At 41.4% G+C, this 18,851-nt stretch overlaps 3 protein-coding genes across 4 annotated transcripts; 1 reads left to right on the top strand and 2 right to left on the bottom strand.

Moving 5' to 3' along the window:
* Positions 1-2,589: 2,589 nt before the first annotated feature.
* On the top strand, positions 2,590-6,079 carry LOC6578728. The gene is made up of 4 exons (XM_002004600.3): positions 2,590-2,784; positions 4,689-4,994; positions 5,056-5,217; positions 5,279-6,079. Exons 1-4 carry the CDS (start codon positions 2,761-2,763, stop codon positions 5,864-5,866), a joined length of 1,080 nt encoding a protein of 359 aa, XP_002004636.1. The 5' UTR covers positions 2,590-2,760; the 3' UTR covers positions 5,867-6,079.
* On the bottom strand, positions 6,023-6,866 carry LOC6578727. Its single transcript, XM_002004599.3, has 2 exons — positions 6,427-6,866; positions 6,023-6,339 (listed from the first exon to the last, which is right to left on the bottom strand). Exons 1-2 carry the CDS (start codon positions 6,705-6,707, stop codon positions 6,111-6,113), a joined length of 510 nt encoding a protein of 169 aa, XP_002004635.2. The 5' UTR covers positions 6,708-6,866; the 3' UTR covers positions 6,023-6,110.
* Positions 6,867-7,475: 609 nt separating this feature from the next.
* LOC6578726 (ras-specific guanine nucleotide-releasing factor RalGPS1) lies at positions 7,476-18,536 on the bottom strand. Of its 2 annotated transcripts, XM_002004598.4 has the most exons (8): positions 18,225-18,536; positions 11,684-11,778; positions 11,292-11,617; positions 10,888-11,215; positions 10,377-10,828; positions 10,103-10,306; positions 9,614-9,724; positions 7,476-8,703 (listed from the first exon to the last, which is right to left on the bottom strand). In XM_002004598.4, exons 2-8 carry the CDS (start codon positions 11,741-11,743, stop codon positions 8,091-8,093), a joined length of 2,094 nt encoding a protein of 697 aa, XP_002004634.1. In that variant the 5' UTR covers positions 11,744-11,778; positions 18,225-18,536; the 3' UTR covers positions 7,476-8,090. The 2 variants fall into 2 exon arrangements, with proteins under 2 accessions (XP_002004634.1, XP_015018781.1); XM_015163295.3 differs by lacking the exon at positions 9,614-9,724 and having other exon boundaries at positions 18,225-18,534.
* Positions 18,537-18,851: the final 315 nt, after the last annotated feature.

The following is an 18,851-nucleotide window of genomic DNA, read 5'->3' as shown; positions in this document are numbered from 1 at the left end:
CGTTTGCCTTTGGTGCGTCTTGTCAACCGTGTGGAAGCGTAACAGGCGACAAAGTGGTTCGGCGCTCCAAAAAATCGGCATTTGCTTATTTAGCTGGCCAAGCAGGAAGCCATGTGTCAATCGGAAGTAAAAGGTGCAGGCGCAATCGCAGTCTAAGGTGCAGGCAATAGGTGGCAAAGCCAAATTCATTTAACTGGTTCATTGGCATGCACATATGGTAATCAAATGCGCCACTCCCATTGCCACTCCCACTCCCTTATTTAGGCTGTCGCCCTGAGTTATTTGACTGGCAAACGCCCACGCGGCAATTGGACAATCTCAGCAATCTGCAATCTGTTGGTCATTCAAATCAGGTGGAGTGCAGGAAGTGCATACCAAATCTTGCTCCAATTTCCCTGCCGGAACACCACACAGACATAGCCACAGACACACACCAGCTCTAACGCTTAAGCACTTAACACATTGACTGATTACTGCAATGATAAGACCAGCCTCTGGCCAATTGAAGTGCCTTGAATAAATATGAATAAAATAATAATAGCAGCAATAACAATAAACAACAACAGTAACAACTACAGCAGCAGCAAAACCAAATTCAACTCAAATCGCCATCACACAATTTGAAGTCGAAAAGTAAAAGTGGCTCAACTGCTGGGGCTGCTGGGACTGGTGGGGCTGATCGTCGAGTTTTATTATCGTCATCATCGTCAACGTTATATGCGTTGCCTGCCATAACACCTCACATGGCTCACGCTGACTTTGACGCCGCAAAAGGAAGCCATGAATATGGCCAAGACTCGACACGACTCGGCTTGGCTGGCAAGGAAGCCATGAGTCGAACTTCACTCTGGCATTGCCATGGGCAGCTCAGACTGCAGTCTATCTCACTCTCTAGTGCCGCTATCTGCCCGTCGCATTACGCATTTCATTTGCACTGGGGTCCAGTTCCAGTTTTAGTTTCAGTTTCAGTTTAGCTGTCTGCGGCTTTTGGCTACTTCCTGAAACGCATGCTGCAGGGAGCCCAGACGCGGCTGCATTTATCTAACTTCAATGAATATTAATATGAGTTTAGTCTGCGCTTGGTGTGATGCAGCACTTCCTTATGGAGCAGCTGGCTAATGAAGATTTAAAGTTCCTTTACTATTAAAAGTAAATCAGCATTATGTTTGTGCTATATATAAACCATTTATGAATTGCAAATCTCTTTTGGCTGTAGGAAACTTTTCAGCTTTTAATTAATATTTTGTGCACAGTTTGATTGATTGTACTACTGCCTATTATTTTGCACTTCGCACAATTTCTGCGCATGTTATGCAATGTATTGATTTAAGTTGTGGACCACGGACTGCCCACTAAGCAACGGAAACACGCATGCGAAACGTGGAACTCGGACGCAGTCTCTGCCCATGCATCAGAAACGAGGCGAATAATTTTTTTCTCTTTTATTATTATTATTTTCATTTGGTGTGTTTTAAACTAAATCAACATGCAATTAACTTGGCTTTTGGATATGTAGCGAACCATTTAAAGAGCGTCGAGCTTTTCAAATGGAATTCCGCATGTTTTTGAGTTCGGGGCGAAAGATGCAGGAAATAAAAGCGCCATCTGGCGGAATTTTTCGCTGGTTGTTTGCCAAGCATTGCCACATTGTTGCACATGCAAAAATGCACACACTGTGGACATTGCACATACCTTTTGTTGTTGTTGTTGCTATTTTGTTTAGATACCTATTTGTCCATTTGGCACGCAGCGCCAGCGCCCGCCCTTAACCGAATTAGAGTCCAAGTATGGCTTATAAATTACATTAAAATCTACTAATTGATGCCCTGCGTGGTTGGTCTGGGGGGTTCGGGACTCCGAGCCAGGTGCGCCTCACGAACGTGACGGCCTTCGTAACGTTATTATTGAAGAAGAATTTCCAAGAGCCAGCAACAAATATTAAACGCATTACAAAAACCCCAAGCTAGCCTAACCAAAGATACACGCAACGTTGCCTTACAATTTGTTTTCGTTGATTTCCCATTTCGTGCTATTAATTTGCATTGCCCCAATGTTGTTGTTGTTGTTGTTGCTGTTGTTATTTTTGACTTTTGTTTTTTATTAAGATTTATAACATTTATTGCAATAAGCTTGGACTGCCGATTACAACATTTGGAGCAGCAAAGTCTCTGTCTCGGTCTCCCCCTGTCTTTCAGTCTCCCTCGTCTCTTCTACATGCTGCTCTGCGCTGCTTGTCACGTCGCGGCACAAACAAATGCGAATGCGCAGCACAAAAGGCAAGAGCAAAATGCCGGCCTACGCGCGCGTGCTCTCTCTCTCTCTCTCTCTCTCTCTCTCTTTCTTTCTGACACTCTCACTCTCTTGCAAGCTTAGCTACGCTGAGCTTTAGGTAAGCAGCTGGAAAGCTCGCTGTGTCATTGTTTACACACAAAACCGTTACCAGAATTCAAGGTCTTCGGCTTCCGCTGGCGCCTCGCGCTCTCGTTTCTCATTTCTGCTCTCGCTCTCATTTTCCGTTTCGGTTTCGGTTTCGTTTTCTCTAGGCGCCGGCTGCACCTGCGCGTCGTCTATTTAACCTGGCTCCCCAATCTTCAATGCGTCAGTCACATCCACGAAAGTGGCCCAAAGAGTTCCGCGCGTTGCCCACTAAAGCGAGTGGAGCCTCCACACTATCCCATTACTTGTTTGTGCCCAAGTGAATAAGTGTTAAATTTTCGGTCGAGGGCTCTTTAAACCCCCAGCCAGCGTTAAGCGGGAGCCATGAGGATCCAGCGGCATTTTGTGGTAATTACCAAATGTGTCACAAAAGTGCAAGAAAAACAGACAGATAGTGCGAACTGCATGTGTGGTTGTTGCTGCCGCTGTAATTGTTATCTTCGTCTAAGCAGCCAAGCGGAACTAATGGAATATAATTTTGTCAGTTTAATGCAGTTTCCCAAATAGGTTGCGAGCAATTTGTTTACGAAAGTGCGAGAAGATTGGGCCAACGAGAGCAGACAGACAGACACCTATATGAAAACTATCATTCAGATATGCTTCACATATCAGCGAAGCCAAAGTGTGCTTGGAGCGTGTCTGGAGTATGGGAAATGGCCTGAGCTCATAAGTCATATATGAATATATAATCAATGCATCCATAATAGATCAATTTTAAACAAATTAAGAATTGGAAGAGAAGAAATATACTTGGGATAGTTAGTAGGCCATATGTTAAATAGTTGATTAATTTGGGTTTTTTGATTTTGAGTAAAATTGAAAGTGGAAAGTCGCTAGACATCCTATGTGCCATATTATATATAGATTTATCATAATCTTGATTGATTAGTGGTTTATTAATTATATATATATATAATTTTTGGATTTTCGGCTCAATGCAACAAGTTACAAGAAGAAGAAGCTATCCATGTAAAATATATTTATAGTGAAATGAAAAAGCATTCTTTTCCTTTTGTCATATTCACTGAAAGGCGTGTTTCGCTTATTTTCATTAGCGATTTTCCAGCTCTCTTTTTTTGTCAGCTACTGTCACCTGGCAATAGCACGACATTTGCCGACTTTAGCTCCCCCTCTCAGTTTCCCCCGGCTCCATACTCTTAATCTCCATCTGTTTTTGGGGCCTTTCAATCGCATTGTCAACAATTAAAAGCGTACAAATATGCTGGCTGCGAGATAGTTTCATTAGCGCTTGCCCATGAAATGCATTTGAAGTTAGACAGACTCTTTTCCCTCACGATCGATGATCCAATGGCGGTTGGCCTAACCACTCGGCCCCCCTCAAGAGACGACAGACGACTTTCACTGCTGGCTCACCGCGGAAACTGCGACGTACTCTCAGCAGCAAAGAGCTGCTGCAATAGCAACGGCAGCCGCAATTAGCACCCTCCAGCTCAAGCAATGAGATAATTTTTTTGCTGGCGCTAATTTAGATTTCATAATCGGATCGAAGTTGACATTCGTGCGCAAATTGATTGGGATTATGTGAATTGAAGTTTGAGTGATTTGGTCGATTATGTAGAAATACCCAAGTCAAAGACGACAGCAAATTGACGCCAAATGCTTTGACCTCGCCAGCAGCTGCAACACGCTACCAAATTTGGAGCCTTAAACTTGCAACAGAGGCGACGCCAACGCCAATGCAAACGGAGACAGGTCCAAAAGCGGCAATTATTTGCATAATGGCAAAAAACGCAAATGGGTTTGGGCTCTGCCTTATAGAGAAAGAGGCAATGCCCTAAATTAAGCTACATAAGCAGACAGGCATTGCCTTTTGCCCCCCTCCCCCGCAGCAGTGGCTTTGACCTGAAACCGGGTTAGACTTTATCATCTCTAACTGGCATATTTATTTAGCCAACCAAAATATTAAAAATACTGACGTAATATTTCACTCTTACTTGCCCCGGAGTCGCAGTCAACGGACTCTCAGTGCAAACAATGCGAATAATATTAAAAGACGAAAAGCAAAACATAAAAATAAAACAGAATGGGATGAACTGAGTCGTCAGCTCACTGACCCAGTTAAAACTGGTTGTTGCCGTGCCTTAATGCTTCACATGAAGAATATTTAATTAATTACCATAATCGTTGCGAATTCGTTTTGATCCCTAGACGGTCGCGTTTGTTGCCTAAGTCTTTTGTATTTGTTGTACGTTGACTAATAATGATGACGAATTTATGTTTATTTTCCGCAGTTGGGTTTGCTCGGCGTGCTCTCTGTTGCCAGCAGAGCTATCCATGCCAAAGCTGTCGGCGATCAAAAGACAGCCGAGTCCCAGGCGAGCAGCAAGAGCGTCGCTCAGCAGCGTATTGGCGACGGCTTCGGCCTGGGCCTCGACCTCGGCATTGGCGAGGAGCACATACACGAGCACCACGAGCACCATGAACACCATGAACATCACGATCCCGGCTATTGGAAGAAGAAAGTCACGTGGAAGGAGGGCTGGAAGAAGATTTGGAATCCAGCCAAGAAGCAAATCTGGAATCCATCGTGGAAAAAGGTGAGTGAAAGCGATTATCAAGGATGTTCCTAAAGCTAACTCTAATCGAATTCTATTACAGATCTATAAGCCGCATTGGGTGAAAGTTCCAGGCTGGAAAGAGATTCAAGTGCCCGCTTGGAAACAAATATGGGTGCCGCACTGGAAGGAGATTTTGGTACCCGCCTGGAAGGATATTCAGGTGCCTGACTGGAAACAGTATTGGACACCAGAGCTAGTCAAGGTAAAGCTTAATCCAATTATACTCCCTACATTATTATATACGAATCTACACGTTTCTGTAGGTTGGCATTCCTGGCGAGAAATACTTGGGCAAGGATCATGAGGGCTGGGAGTACACCAGTCACGATCTGTGGAAGAAGAAAGTTGTGTGGAAGTCACACTGGAAAAAGATCTGGAAGCCAGCCAAGAAGCAAATTTGGGTGCCAGAAAAGAAACTGGAATGGAAGGAAGCATGGAAGCAGTACTGGAAACCAGCCAAGAAACAAATCTGGAATGACAAACTGGAGTGGAAGGAGGCATGGAAGCAAATCTGGGTGCCCGGCTGGAAGGAGATTTGGGTGCCTGGCTGGAAGAAAATCTGGAAGCCCGTCGTTATATCCGAATGGTTCCCCACGCCCGATCATCATCACGAGCATCATCATGACGTTGGCTGGGATTGGGATCGCAAGGACAAAGCGGCCACCAGTGGAAAGGACAAAGTCGTATGGAAGCGCGATGACAGCAATGCGTCAGGCGCAAAGCCAACGCAACTGAAGCCAGTGGCCAGCGCTGACTTTCAAGCCAAGACGCTTGAGGCAGCCAAATCGCCAATTGCCGCAGCCGCACCTGCCGGCGCAACCGCGCAGTCATTCAAGTTTCCAGGCGCGTAGAGTGCCCATGAATATATGAGTGCATATACATACATATATACATATACATACAAACATACAAATGTACCATACCCGCCCAGTTCCGAGCTCCTTGTAAATAGTTACAAACCAGTCGCTAGCATGTAAGGCCCACTTTTGCTTTGGCGTACACTTAAATTATGTCTTAGACTTAAAGAGCGTTTAATTAACAAGTAAATAAATAAATAAACCTAATGCCTAAAGCTTGGTCAGTCTTGTCTTGAGTCTAGGAGTAGTCCAGTTCATGTTTGCCTTTCTTCTCCTTCCAGGCATCGGGCGCCGGCGCGTTGGGCAGCGGTATCCACTCCCTGAGTATGGTCGGTGTCCAGACCTTCTTCCACACAGGCTCGTAAATGCGCTTGGCCCGCCAGTACTTCACCCACCGTGCATTCCAAGTGGTTCGATTCGTCCAGAAGCCATCCAACTGGGGCTCCACTGTGTCCGTATGACGTACACTACAATCGGCAAACAGGAAGCGTTTTCCAGTAGAGTGAAAGTCGTTTTCGACAAGCTATTGCACAACATCCTCTCAACACACTTACATGGTCGTCGTCTGGCCGCCCACAGTCGAATCAATAGACAAGAGGACGACGAGGAGCACCGGAGCTGCAAACAGGCAAATCCGCCCACACTTCCGTCTGCACTGCTCTGGCGTCGTCACCATCCTGTCAGCTGTCTGACACCTGTGCCTGTTCACTCGGCTGTTTCGCATTGTGGATCCATTCATGTTTCGCAATCGACTGACACTTTCATAGACTTTTCTCCCAAAGTTAAATAGCTCTCGAGACCTATTGGAATTCATGAAGCGCACGCGCGCGCGCATGTTTTAATGAATTGCAAATTCGCGTAGTTTACACGAGTTGCGCGTGAAAATTGTTATAAAAAACGTACGAGATTATATAATACGCACATTAAAGAGCATTAGTTTCGGATAGTTTGTTTGTTTTTTAATAGACTATTTTTTTTTTTTTTTTTTTTTGCTGCATTTCTTTCTATGCTTAAGGTAAAATTTGCAAATCAAATGTGAGTGTAGGTGCGACAAAGCTTAAATAGCTAAATATGTGTGTGTGTAATATATATATCTATATCTAGCAAATGTATCGTAAAGTAACTGTTACCCATAGTGAACATAATTTCGATTGAAGTTCTATTGTCTAGAGAGAACATGCAACATATAAAACTATATAGCTAAGCTTAGGCATAACTTAAGATCTAAGACATGCAGCACATATACATAAATATATACATGTATGCATATATATATAGACAGATAAATTTTGATAGCAATTCTTTCTTACAATCCATTTAAAGCCTATGTTTACCGTTTCGAGTATGCGTTGAATAGTTTCATTTCTGATTCTTTGCTACAAAGTAGCTAAGCACTATTTAGCAATTAATTAACTAATTAATTAACATATTTATATTTAGAAGGCGGTACAAATGTTGTTTGCATAAAGTGCAGCAGTTTAGTTTTTAATTGATCTATATATATATTGTGTTTTGTAAACTATTCTTGAGTTAAAAATTAATATGGCACAATTACGCGCATACAAAAACTTAAATGTCGTACATGGTGATAATGATGTTTTGCTTTTGTTTAATTTACAGCTAATTACAAGATACAAAGAAATAACATTTAAGTCACACAGAAAAGCATTCGAGATAGTGGGCCAAGCCAGAGTCACAGCTCGTAACATGTTGAGAAATCGGCTAATGAGACGAGATATAACCAATAGTTAAAGTCAGCTGTGACTTGCACAAAATATATATTATATATCATTTGCAATTTGTCGAGTGCGTGTGAGTGTGTGTTTGAGTGTGTTTCATCGGCTTCAGCTTTAGCTTCATCTTTATCTTGATCTTTATCTTTATCGTCATCTTCATCTTGTTTATCTTGTTCTCTGCTAGTCTGTCAGTCTTTTGAAATACCATTTGAAATCGTTTCGCTTACGAATTACAATTTGTTCGTTAGTTTTGTTGTTCTGGCTGTCGTTGTTATTGTTGTTTGTTTGTTTGTTTGTTTGTTCGCTTTTTGTTTTGGTTTTGGTTTGTTTTTGGTTAACAAGCAGAGAGCTGCAGGAATGTTCTATGTTGTGTGTTATGCTGTGTTGGGTCGTGTCGTTTTGGGTGATACAATGAAGGGCTAATTAACACTAATTGTTGAGTACATCATTTATATCAATACATAAATATCTCGTTGGCGCTCTCACTCGAAGGACATCAGATTGGCGGGCAGTGGCTTTGGCGCACGCGTCGACGCCAGCTTGCAAATGGCGTTCGTCCACAGGTGCGTCATCTGCGGACTGTCCGCGCGAAACTTGTAAACGGTGCCCAGGGTGCGGTGGTATAGCTCAAATGAATTCTTATGCTTCGTATTGTCGATGACGTGCGCACTCCAGCCCTCCAGCGGACACACCTTGCACGGCTCGCGCTTGAAGTCACCGCGCTCGCTGCCCTTGAACGACTTGGGCGGAAAGTAGACAAGCGAATTGGCCCATATCTGCACCCAATATCGCTGCCAGGATGCAACAGCGGGCTTTCGGCCCTCCTTCTGCACCGTCTTGCGACGCAGGCAGCCCTGCATGGCGGCCGCCGCCTCGGGCGACATCAGATCACAGTTGCTGCCCGTTAAGTCGCTCAGGATGCCCTCGGCGCTCTCCAGAGAGGTCAAGTCGGCATTGGACAGAGCATCGCTGTGCTCCAGCACGGAGTCGTCGAGCAGATGATGACGCGGCAGCCCAGTGCCAATCAGATCGTGTTCCAGATGCAAGTGATGCGGATGTCCATCGTAATTGTTTTGCGTTATTTTGCCAAAGATGCTGCGAAAGCACAGATGAAAATCAGTTTGTTTGTTGTTGTTGTGGGTGATGGAACGGCACGCCTTAGAAATACATGTGTTTGTTCACAAAGGGGGCGTCATGCAGACAAGCGTTCAAATGGGCTCAAGCTAAACACAATGTAAGCAACTAACAGCGCGTTCGTGTTTGTGTGTGTGTGTGTGGGCGTGTATAAAACAGTGGGTGTATTTGTATGTGGCTGATCGATGATCATATGTGGCAAAGATGAGCTGATGAAACAGAAATCATTTGGCTAAATTCAAACAGCTAATTTACACCCAAAGCGAAACGTGTGTATGAGTGAGCGTGTCTTCTGTGTTTTGTTTTACCCCTGCAGAGATCATTTATGGACGATTCTATGAAGCTCTAATGCAAACGTTATCAAAAGTGCTTGTACATCCTGCACTTTATATATCGGAAATATATATCATATATGAAGATTTTTTGTGTTATTCAAGATATTTTCCAATGATTACGCCCCTTACTTTACATGAACTTCTAATAGCTAACCAAATCATATACTACAATAGAAACGGAACTGATTCAAGCAAAGCCTTTGAATGACAAACAATTTACATTCTCATGATATTCCAACAAAACTAACAAATCAAACCTATTAATCATTCACATTACATGCTTATCTTCTTTACATTTCCCTTCACAATTTACTGATGTCAATATCTGCAGGTGCATATAATTTTCGGCAATCCGAAATTTAGTTTGTATATGTTGTACTTAAGTGTTTGTTCAATGATGGGTCGTTTGTTTGTATGTAAGCATTTTAAGTTGGGTCCGTGCACACAAACTGATGGAAATAAGGATTAGAAAATGAATAGAAAATGTTGAAATGCATAACCTAGCTATAGGCTACGTTGGCTACGTAGGCACTCACCGGCGGCATCTGCAGCGCTTGTTGGAGATTGTGCCAATGCCCGGCGCAATCATTACAATGCAGCACTGACACCTTTGTGCAAAGTTGCGCGGCAGGCTGCTGCTGCGAAATCTAATTGCAGTTGCAGTTGCATTTGCAGTTACAAACAGATACAAGGTACAGATACAAAGAACGAAAGCGAAAAGCAAAAAGCATAAGTGGACATGTAAAAGAGACAATCAATTCATAATAATAACAATATTAAGAGTAAAGAAATGTTCACAGAGTAAAATGTTAACGTTTGTTTGGCACCCCCAACGGTCAGTCCAATTGCACAGTGAAGAGTTTTGTGTTGAGTGGTGTTTAAAACGAAATAGAAAGTTTGATTTGTTTTTGATTTTCTTTTTTCATTGGGACGAAACACGAATCACAAAAGTGTTTGATTGGCAGTTAGAATATGCGCGCGAAGATATTTGAATGCTGAGAATTGATTTGAAGTGGATAACTTACTTGGTGCCCAGGCTGCGGCACTTTCGATGGCCCGGCACAAACTTTGTCCCACTGGCCATGCGCATGGAGCCGATGGTCTTGGCAGGCGACAGATTTAAGCAGCCGAGAGCTGGTGTCACCGATTCCACATTGAATGATTCCTTCGAGCTGCACGATGACGAGCTGGGCCCAGAGGGCGAGGCGGGTTCCAGGTTCAACGAGCGTCTGTTTGAATTGATTTACAAAGTTAGTTTATCAATTCATATTGACTTATTTAAAAAGTGATCCCAATTACTTGTACTGATCCTCCTCGAATATGTTTTGCAGCTCTTCAATATAGCGTATGGAGGTGAGATATTTCTGCGTGGACTCATGCGGCTGTATGTGCTGATAGTTAGATTGCTGATAGTTCGAGATGACGCGCAGTATATTGTTCATCTTATTGCGCCGCTGCTCTGGCTCAAGGCCTCCCTTATGCGGATGCGCCAGATCGATGTAAATCAGGTCTGTCAGAAAGAGACCCAAATAGGGTATGCAAGGCAGACGTAGACTCTCCAAATACGAGCGCAAATTAGCCCAGTTATTCTGATCGCTAAATATTTCGCTCAGCCGCTCGAAAGACTGCCGATCCTTCTTGGACAGACAGGCCCAGGTCTTTTTCAGACGATAAATGCTGGCGCTTTGCATGGCCGAGATGATGGCGAACAGCGAATGCAGGTTGTTCAGTTCGTGCAGTTTCTTGGCCACCTGTAAGATAAATTCATTAATATATAATGCACTTATGACATATAAGAGATATGTTCCACCTTGATGAAGTGTGTCATGATCTCAGCACGCTGCTTGGGCTGTTCGGCATTGAGTATCTCCTGCACTGTCCAGAAGCTGGTGTGATTAAAGCGCTTGGTAAACGCCACAATATTGGGCGTAACCACATGCTTGTCCTTTTTGGTCCACGCACAGCTGCTCAACTCATCCGGTTGTATGAGCGCGAAGACGGGAAAGTCGAGCAGCGTTATCTGATTGGCCAACACATCGGCGGGTACACGCAATGCACTGAGAATGACTGCATCCAGCTGCTTAATGGAGCCATGCGCTGGCAAACTCTGTGATTTGTTTGCTGGCGCGGCGGTTGTACTGCAAATGAAAAGAGAATTGAATTAATTTTGCTATACATTTATTGAATTTAATTCAATTAGTTGTGTGCTCTTACGCTATGCTGTAGTAACAACCGGGTGAGTCTGGCGACGAGCTAAAGCTGGTCAAGCAGCCGATGGAGTTCTTGCGACGTGTGCTCTTAATGTTCAGTGTTTTGCTGACTGGCTGCTGTGCCTGCGCCTGCTCTGCCTGTAGTTCCTTTGGCCCTTTGTCCTGACGCAAACAGGCCATGGTGTGTGCATTGCCATTAGAGTTGCGCTGCTTCGGCTGCCTCAAATGCTGTGGCGATACCTGCGCCTGACAACGTGTCTGTGTGGGTGAAGCCGTAACAAAAGTTTGCCCCCCATAGTTCATATAGTCCGCTGCGGGCTTTCTGCCGATCTGTGTGTGTGTATCAAAGAGAAGTATGAATAAGGGTTGTGTGGGAGACAGAAGGAGCAGACTTACCTCTGAGTAGCGCAGATTATCCGTGGTGAGGTCGCGCGATATTTCCGAATAGCGCATCATGGCAAATGTCTGTGGTCAACCACTCGGCAACAAAGCTGTAAGTAAATAACAATTTATATTTATATTGTAATCTGTATTGCTTCAACTTTGTATTTGCTAGTACTTCGGTTTAAAGTTTAGTCTATGCTCTGGCTTTAGCACCGTGCGGCGGGCAGCCTTTATGTTTACTGAACACAATTTTCTGCTGCGGCTGCAGCAAAAGCCACAATGCAGAACAACAATAACAAGATACCATAATGAAACAACAACAACAACAGGAACGGCAACAAATGGTGGTGAGGCGTGTGGCACGCTTCGCTGCTCGATTTCCACAGCAGCGAACAAACTGACTCACGCGGCAAGCGGCACGAAGAGAGACCTGGATCTGGTCTTTTATGGCAGCAGCGGCTACTGTTGTAGCTGTCGATTGGCTTTTTTTTCTTCTTTTTACAATATATTTTTTTGGGGGGTGCCAATGCAACAGCACCAGCAACGGCAACGGCAACGTCAACGGCAGCAACAACAACATGCGCCACTAATGATATGCACATAGTCAGCGGAAAGGTTTTCAGTGGATAAATGAAAACAAGTCACCAAAACGGTCAATGAACCCTTCCATAGAATGCACCGAAGAGAAAACCTACGGATGCCCCAAATTATATATAATATATATACATATATAGACAATATAACAGGTAGGTGTGGCGCAGCGTGCCGCAAGCAGATACCCAGCAGCAGGTATGAAGAATCAGTCAAAAGGAAATTGAATTCTATTTGTCGCTTTATATAAAGCACTATGGCCGAATGTAAAGAGATATGCATCATATTTTTGTTCATTGCACTCTATTACAACTAAAATGTAAGCAACTTTTTATTTCAATTGAAAAAATACCTTTCCATTTGGTTTGTTTCATGAGCACAACGGTATATACACGTTATTGGAGAAACTTAAATTTCTATATAATATATAAACAATATGAGAGGTGGCCGTCAATATGCGCAACAAGTAGATACCCTGCATAAAATTTGCATACACAAAAACCCAAATATGTATAGGTAATCTGTTGCTCGACAGAATAATTCCACTCTGTGGGTATCTAGGGTTTGAGAGCACCGTCTTCTATCCTGTATTTACGCACTCACTTATTAAATAGCCTTCAAATTTTGATATTAAACACTCCTCCATAGCGCGCTCATTACTGTGAGAGCTCTAATAACAAGACACGTGCGATTATGTACACACACATATCTATATCTATATCTACTTATATATATAGAAAGCTATATGGTATATAGAGATATGTATATACATACGTGCTGATGCCACACATTTCTCAAAGACTGTCTGACGGCGACCCCGTCTAATTAATTTCAATTAAGTCATAATCATTCCACACAGCAAATATAATGACGTTTCGAATCGATTGGTCTGCGTAGCGCAGGCCAGCAAAGATATACCCTATACACATATAGGAGTGTGAATCAAATTCGCAAATTGCGAACCGATAGTTAGGTATACGTATAACTCATGTGACTCTTATCGATTAGGAGGCCCACGGAAATCGACGAGAAAGAATTTATTTATTTGTTCAAACGAAAGATATTTCGGATAAACAAGTTAGTTTGTTGATGTGCTGCAACTAGGTATATCTATATATACATATAGATTTCTATTAAATGGTCAGCATTATGATAGAAAGTTTTCATAAACAACTCCGATGTAGGCAAAGTAAATTTGTATCAGTGCTTCACCTATACAACATAGCATCAATATTGAATTGAATAGGCTGAATTATTGTAGTCTACGGCTATCTCAATATATATCACTAACGAATACTTTTTTTTTTTTTAGGAATCCAACTTTATATGCAATTTTAAAAATTTCAACAAACTTGACTAAGTCAATAAAAATTTAATTTTGAAAACATGGCAATATTTTAACACATAAACATATACGCTGTACTGTATGCAAGCATTTGTTCTCTGACCTTTTGAGCTTTTTTTAAAAAATAAAAAACATTTCAATATGCCTTTTCCATTACAGATATATAGAAGAGAAACAAGCAGCAGAAAACATTCGGTTGAGATAAAGGCAGAAGAAAAAATATATTTTCTGGCAAGACAAAAGCGCAAATGAATTATTTTCCAGACTGCCTCAAGTTTTCAGCAAATGGATTTTTATTGACTATTTGAACTATTGCCGTAACAAATATACATACCCATGCAGGGGATATACATCTAGCATATATATATATATATATGTATACATACATATATATTGAGTGAATATTTTAGCATTGTTTTTGGCATGGAACACAATATGTAACAAGTAAGAAGACTCTAGTCGAGACTGCTCGACTAGGAGATACCCTGAACCCTCTAATCTGATATTCTAATCAGTCTGCACTTCTTTTCGACACACATACATACACACACACGTATTAGAATGCGCTCTGCTAACTGCGCTTGGGTTGCGCTGTAGTGTAGTAACATTATAAGAATTTATTTGTTGAATAATTTAATTTCTAGATGTACAATCTTAATGAAATAAAGTTTCAGGGCGTAATTATATGGTGAAAATGTATGTACATTCCAAAGCACATGTCTCTAGTACTTGAAATACGCCTTTTACAAAGGTGATGGTGAGGGGGTGGATATAGGGGTGGGGGGTAAAATACAACAAAAATCGAAATTATATAAAATACATATAAGTCTACATTTAAAATTTGCAAGCTCTAGCTCTAAAGGTGTAAGAGATATAATTAAATAACTAGCTTTCGATAAGGTTTTTGATCGATAATAAAATATCGGGAGTAGTTATCGATATATAAAAAAAACTTGATATGCGCGTGATATACACGGACCTAGGAAAAAAAATTTCAAGTCTCTAGCTCTTATATCTTCTGAAATCGACGCGTTCATACATACGGACGGACGGACGGACGCCTCCTTCTGCCTGTTACATACTTTTAACAAAACCATTATACCCTGATTTCCCATTTTCAATGGGTTCAGGGTATAAAAATATCAAATGCAATTAAAGCAAATTAACTGTCATCACGTGTGTGAGTGTGTGTAGGTGTGTATCCGTATCTGTTTATCTGTATTTTATTTTGCCTAAGTTAGGAGCCTTTAAATTGTTGTGGCTGTGGTTTTTAGATTTACAAATTTCCCACGTTTTGCTCCTATAAACAGGTCGAGAATATGTAAATATATTTTGCGTTTGTTTTGCTTTGGCTTTGATCTGCCAGCTTTTAGACTCAATATGTACCTAGACATAAGTACCCCCTACATATATATATGTATATACATATATATATTTGCACGTACACACATATATACATGTATGCATTATAATTTGTATAATAACAAATGATATTGTGGTCAGGGACATGAATGTGTGGGGGCGTTGCTACTGTTGGGCGCTTTTTGTTTATGGCCACCGCCCACCACCAGCTAGACCAGCCACCCTCCGCACACACATGCACACACACCCTATACACACACACACACTCGCATACATAGAGTTATATGTGTAGTCCAATAAATATGTTTATTGTATTTACATAAATTTCTTGGAGGAAAACAAACAAAACAGCTGCAAAGTTCGCGGAAATCAAAGTTGACTATAGCTTGTTTATCAGCCTGCAGCTGTATTTAAATAAAATACAAAAAAAAAAAAAGAAAAGCTTCAATAGGAATGCCGCACATTAAATACACTGTAATGCGCAGCTGCTCAGATCATACAGTCAGCTGCATTTATTATTGAAGTTTACATATATATATATACTTAATTTATGAACTGTTTTCCGATATATATAAAATTTAATTTACACCCAGCGAATGTAGAGTATCTGTATATGTAGTTGTCCCCCCTATCAGTGGAATGTGTGTTGGCGTCTTTAATTGCCTTCGATAAATGCTGGGGCCAGTGTGGAATGCGCCTCTCAACTTTCGCTGGGCTCGCACTTGGCTGGGGACCCCTGACTGACCCTCTGCTAGATCATTCCACAGTTCTATGTCATTATGTCGTCGGTTTTACAACATTAAGTTCTGTCTTTTCTTATTTGGGTTGCTGGATTTTGACGCGGGCAAGGTCAGTTGATGTCGCCTGAGATGACAGCGATGCCATCGTCAAGTTCAATAACCGCGACACAGATTTTGAAATGCTCCGTTATAAATGTATTTATATATATATATACACACTTAATATATACACATAAATATGTATAGGTGTCAGTGCATGAATTAACCTTCGAAAGCTGGCAATGCGATTGTGATTGTGATTGTGAAAAGTGCATACACACACATACAGTAAACTTTGGCTATAAGTAACACGCGTACAAGACCCCTGGCAAGGCAAGACAAAATTCGTCTTTACATGGGCAAACATATTTACTTAATCTTAGAATGTCATTTTAATAGCTGTTTGTATTAAGTTTACGTTTAATTATTACTTGTTGGATAAGGAAAAGAAACTGCCTTGAAATTCGGTTTATTAACCTGATTTTCTGTTCCTAGGCTCAGCATATATTTTCAGCATATAATTTATATTATACTATTGAACTTTAAGCAATAATATGAAACCTAGACAATATGTTAAAGTTAATGAATGATCTTAGCCCTGTGATTTTTACTCAGCCTGTCTTTTAATTTTTTTTTAAATTTTACTATCAAATCATCTACTTAACAAAAAACTATTCCAGCTCTATGTCAGTCAAATTTAGTCTTTGCAAATTCATTACTTCATTCATTATTCATCAATACACACTGTACTGCAAAACAACTGCGTTCATTGACGTGCCAAAACGTAATGCTTCTGCTTTTCATTCAGCATTTCATTAAAAACAGCTAAACTGGCCCTTTTTGCTCGCTTATCAGCAGCTAAACGCATGCGATTGCAATTACAAATCCAACTCAAGTGCAGCTTAGCATATGTGCATTTAAGTATTTATATAGACTAAGTAAGCATCAGTATCAGTATATATGTGTGTACATAATATATATATATAAATATAAACATATATGCAAGCGTGGGTAATAAGCACTTGTAATCATAGACGAGAGAAACTACAATAAAAACTGCAACTGGAAACAAAACAAAACCCAAGTTGAACCGAGACGAAGGAAGGCCAAGCGATATAGAATAATGAGCTTGGCTCTGGGGTTTTGCTTTCTGCTGAGGGCGCGCTGCGTTTTGTAGAATACGCTGTATACAAAGTGAAAATGTGGGTATATAGGTACGCTGTCTATTGACCTACATAAAAATGACTCAGCTAATAAAAAGCTTATCAGACAGATTAGCAACAGCGATCATCTAAGATTGTGCTAAAAAATTATACTAAAATCTACAATCATTTTTCTGCGGTTTCAAAGTCAATTTGAGGCTTATCTCTCCAGCAGCTTATTCAGGAAGAATTTTCTTATCTCTCTCTCTCTCTCTCTCCCTTTCTATCTCTTTCTTTCTATCTTTCTTTACAAAGTATTTTGCTGTCGGCTACAGCCGATTGTATTGTTCTCACTTGTTTTCTGTTCTTTCTGTGATCCGCGCGCTGTAAAGTGGGTCAAGCCTAGAAAACTAGAATCGTAACCAATATACATACATATACATGTACATAAGTGCGTACTTCTTAAGTGCCTGCACACAGGAGGGAAACAATGCGAGAGTGAGCGAGGGAGTGACAGAGATAGAGGATACGAGCAAGTGCTGAAAGAGCTGTGCAATAACAATGCTACGCATGGGAGCCTTGAAATGGCAGGCAAAAACATCTGGCAACCTGGCTTGCCTGCCTGCTCAGCCACAGCCTCAGCCTCAGCGCTGGTCTTCACATCCTGTTTAACAAGTAACAAGCAAAACAACAGCTGGAAAATATATCCACAAAGTGAAACTCAAATTTCATGCCCAGGGGCGTTGCTAGGCGCTGCAGTGTGTGTGTGTATGTTTGTGTGTATACATGCATATTTGGTGTCTACACTTCGTGGGTGTCTGATAACATTTGCTTATCATATGATCTAATACTCAAGTTTATCACCAAGGAAGCGACGTTAAATGTTCTTTTTTTTTATTTTATTGATTTGGCTAAACGATGAATCACGTTCTACCCATTTACCGGCAATATAACGCAAATTAGCCACGGAGCCGCAACAACAACGAGCACACCCCTAACTAAATCGATAGCACTGAATAAGAATACCCCTACCACCAGGCCGGGGGCACACGCAAGTTTCGTTAGACCGTCGTTAATGCCTAGCACATCGTATGCAAAATGCCTTCCTCTCCCTCTCACTCTCACACTAGTTGCCTGCTCAGTTTCGTAATCGGCAAGTACGCCCAAATACATCAAACAAAAAAAACACCAGCAAGTCGAAAAATATTTGCACTTGATAGCAAATGCGACAAAGTTGTGGGCCAGAAGACAGTGCACACTGCAGATCACGACACTTAAGTATTTATAGTTTGCGTCTGCAGACGCCCCAAAAATAAAAGAAAAATAAAACTTACCTAAAAAACAACAGCAACGACGACGGCAGCAGCAGCAGCGACAACACCAGCAGCATCTGTATTAGGGAAGCCAAGCATAATTGACAGGCACTGCAGCTGTAGCTATGTTTAAACTATGTTTCACCCTCGCTCTACACGCACAGCAAAATATGAAAATAAGAAGTGACGGCAGAACCGATTACACGCACGTTTTCGTTGTCCGCAAGACTTGAAATAGTATTTAATTAATTAATGTGAAATAAAAACGCGCGCGGCGTACGCACATTGAATTATTATTGTCGCAATTACTGATTGGCTTCTGTTCTCGCAGTGTGACCAGCACCGCGCAACCACTAGAATATCCAATTTGCTAGTGTTGCAAATCCGTTTGAAGCAAGTTGGCAGCACCACCTAACATGCGAACTGTGGCAGCTCTACGCAATGCGCGCCAGAAATTTGAATGAAATTTTGAATTAAATAAATGAATGTAGATAAGTCTACGTGTTATATATATTATATTGAAGAAAAAAGCAATTAATTTTGGTTAGTTTAATTTATTTTGTATGCATATTGTATAATTTGTGTTATTATGGTTATCATATAATACATAAATAAATTAAATTATATTCTTTATGCATAAATATATGT

Source organism: Drosophila mojavensis, unplaced genomic scaffold (assembly GCF_018153725.1).
Source record: "Drosophila mojavensis isolate 15081-1352.22 unplaced genomic scaffold, ASM1815372v1 contig_80, whole genome shotgun sequence".
NCBI classification, from domain to species: Eukaryota; Metazoa; Arthropoda; class Insecta; order Diptera; family Drosophilidae; genus Drosophila; species Drosophila mojavensis.
This window is presented reverse-complemented; position numbering and strand designations above follow the sequence as displayed.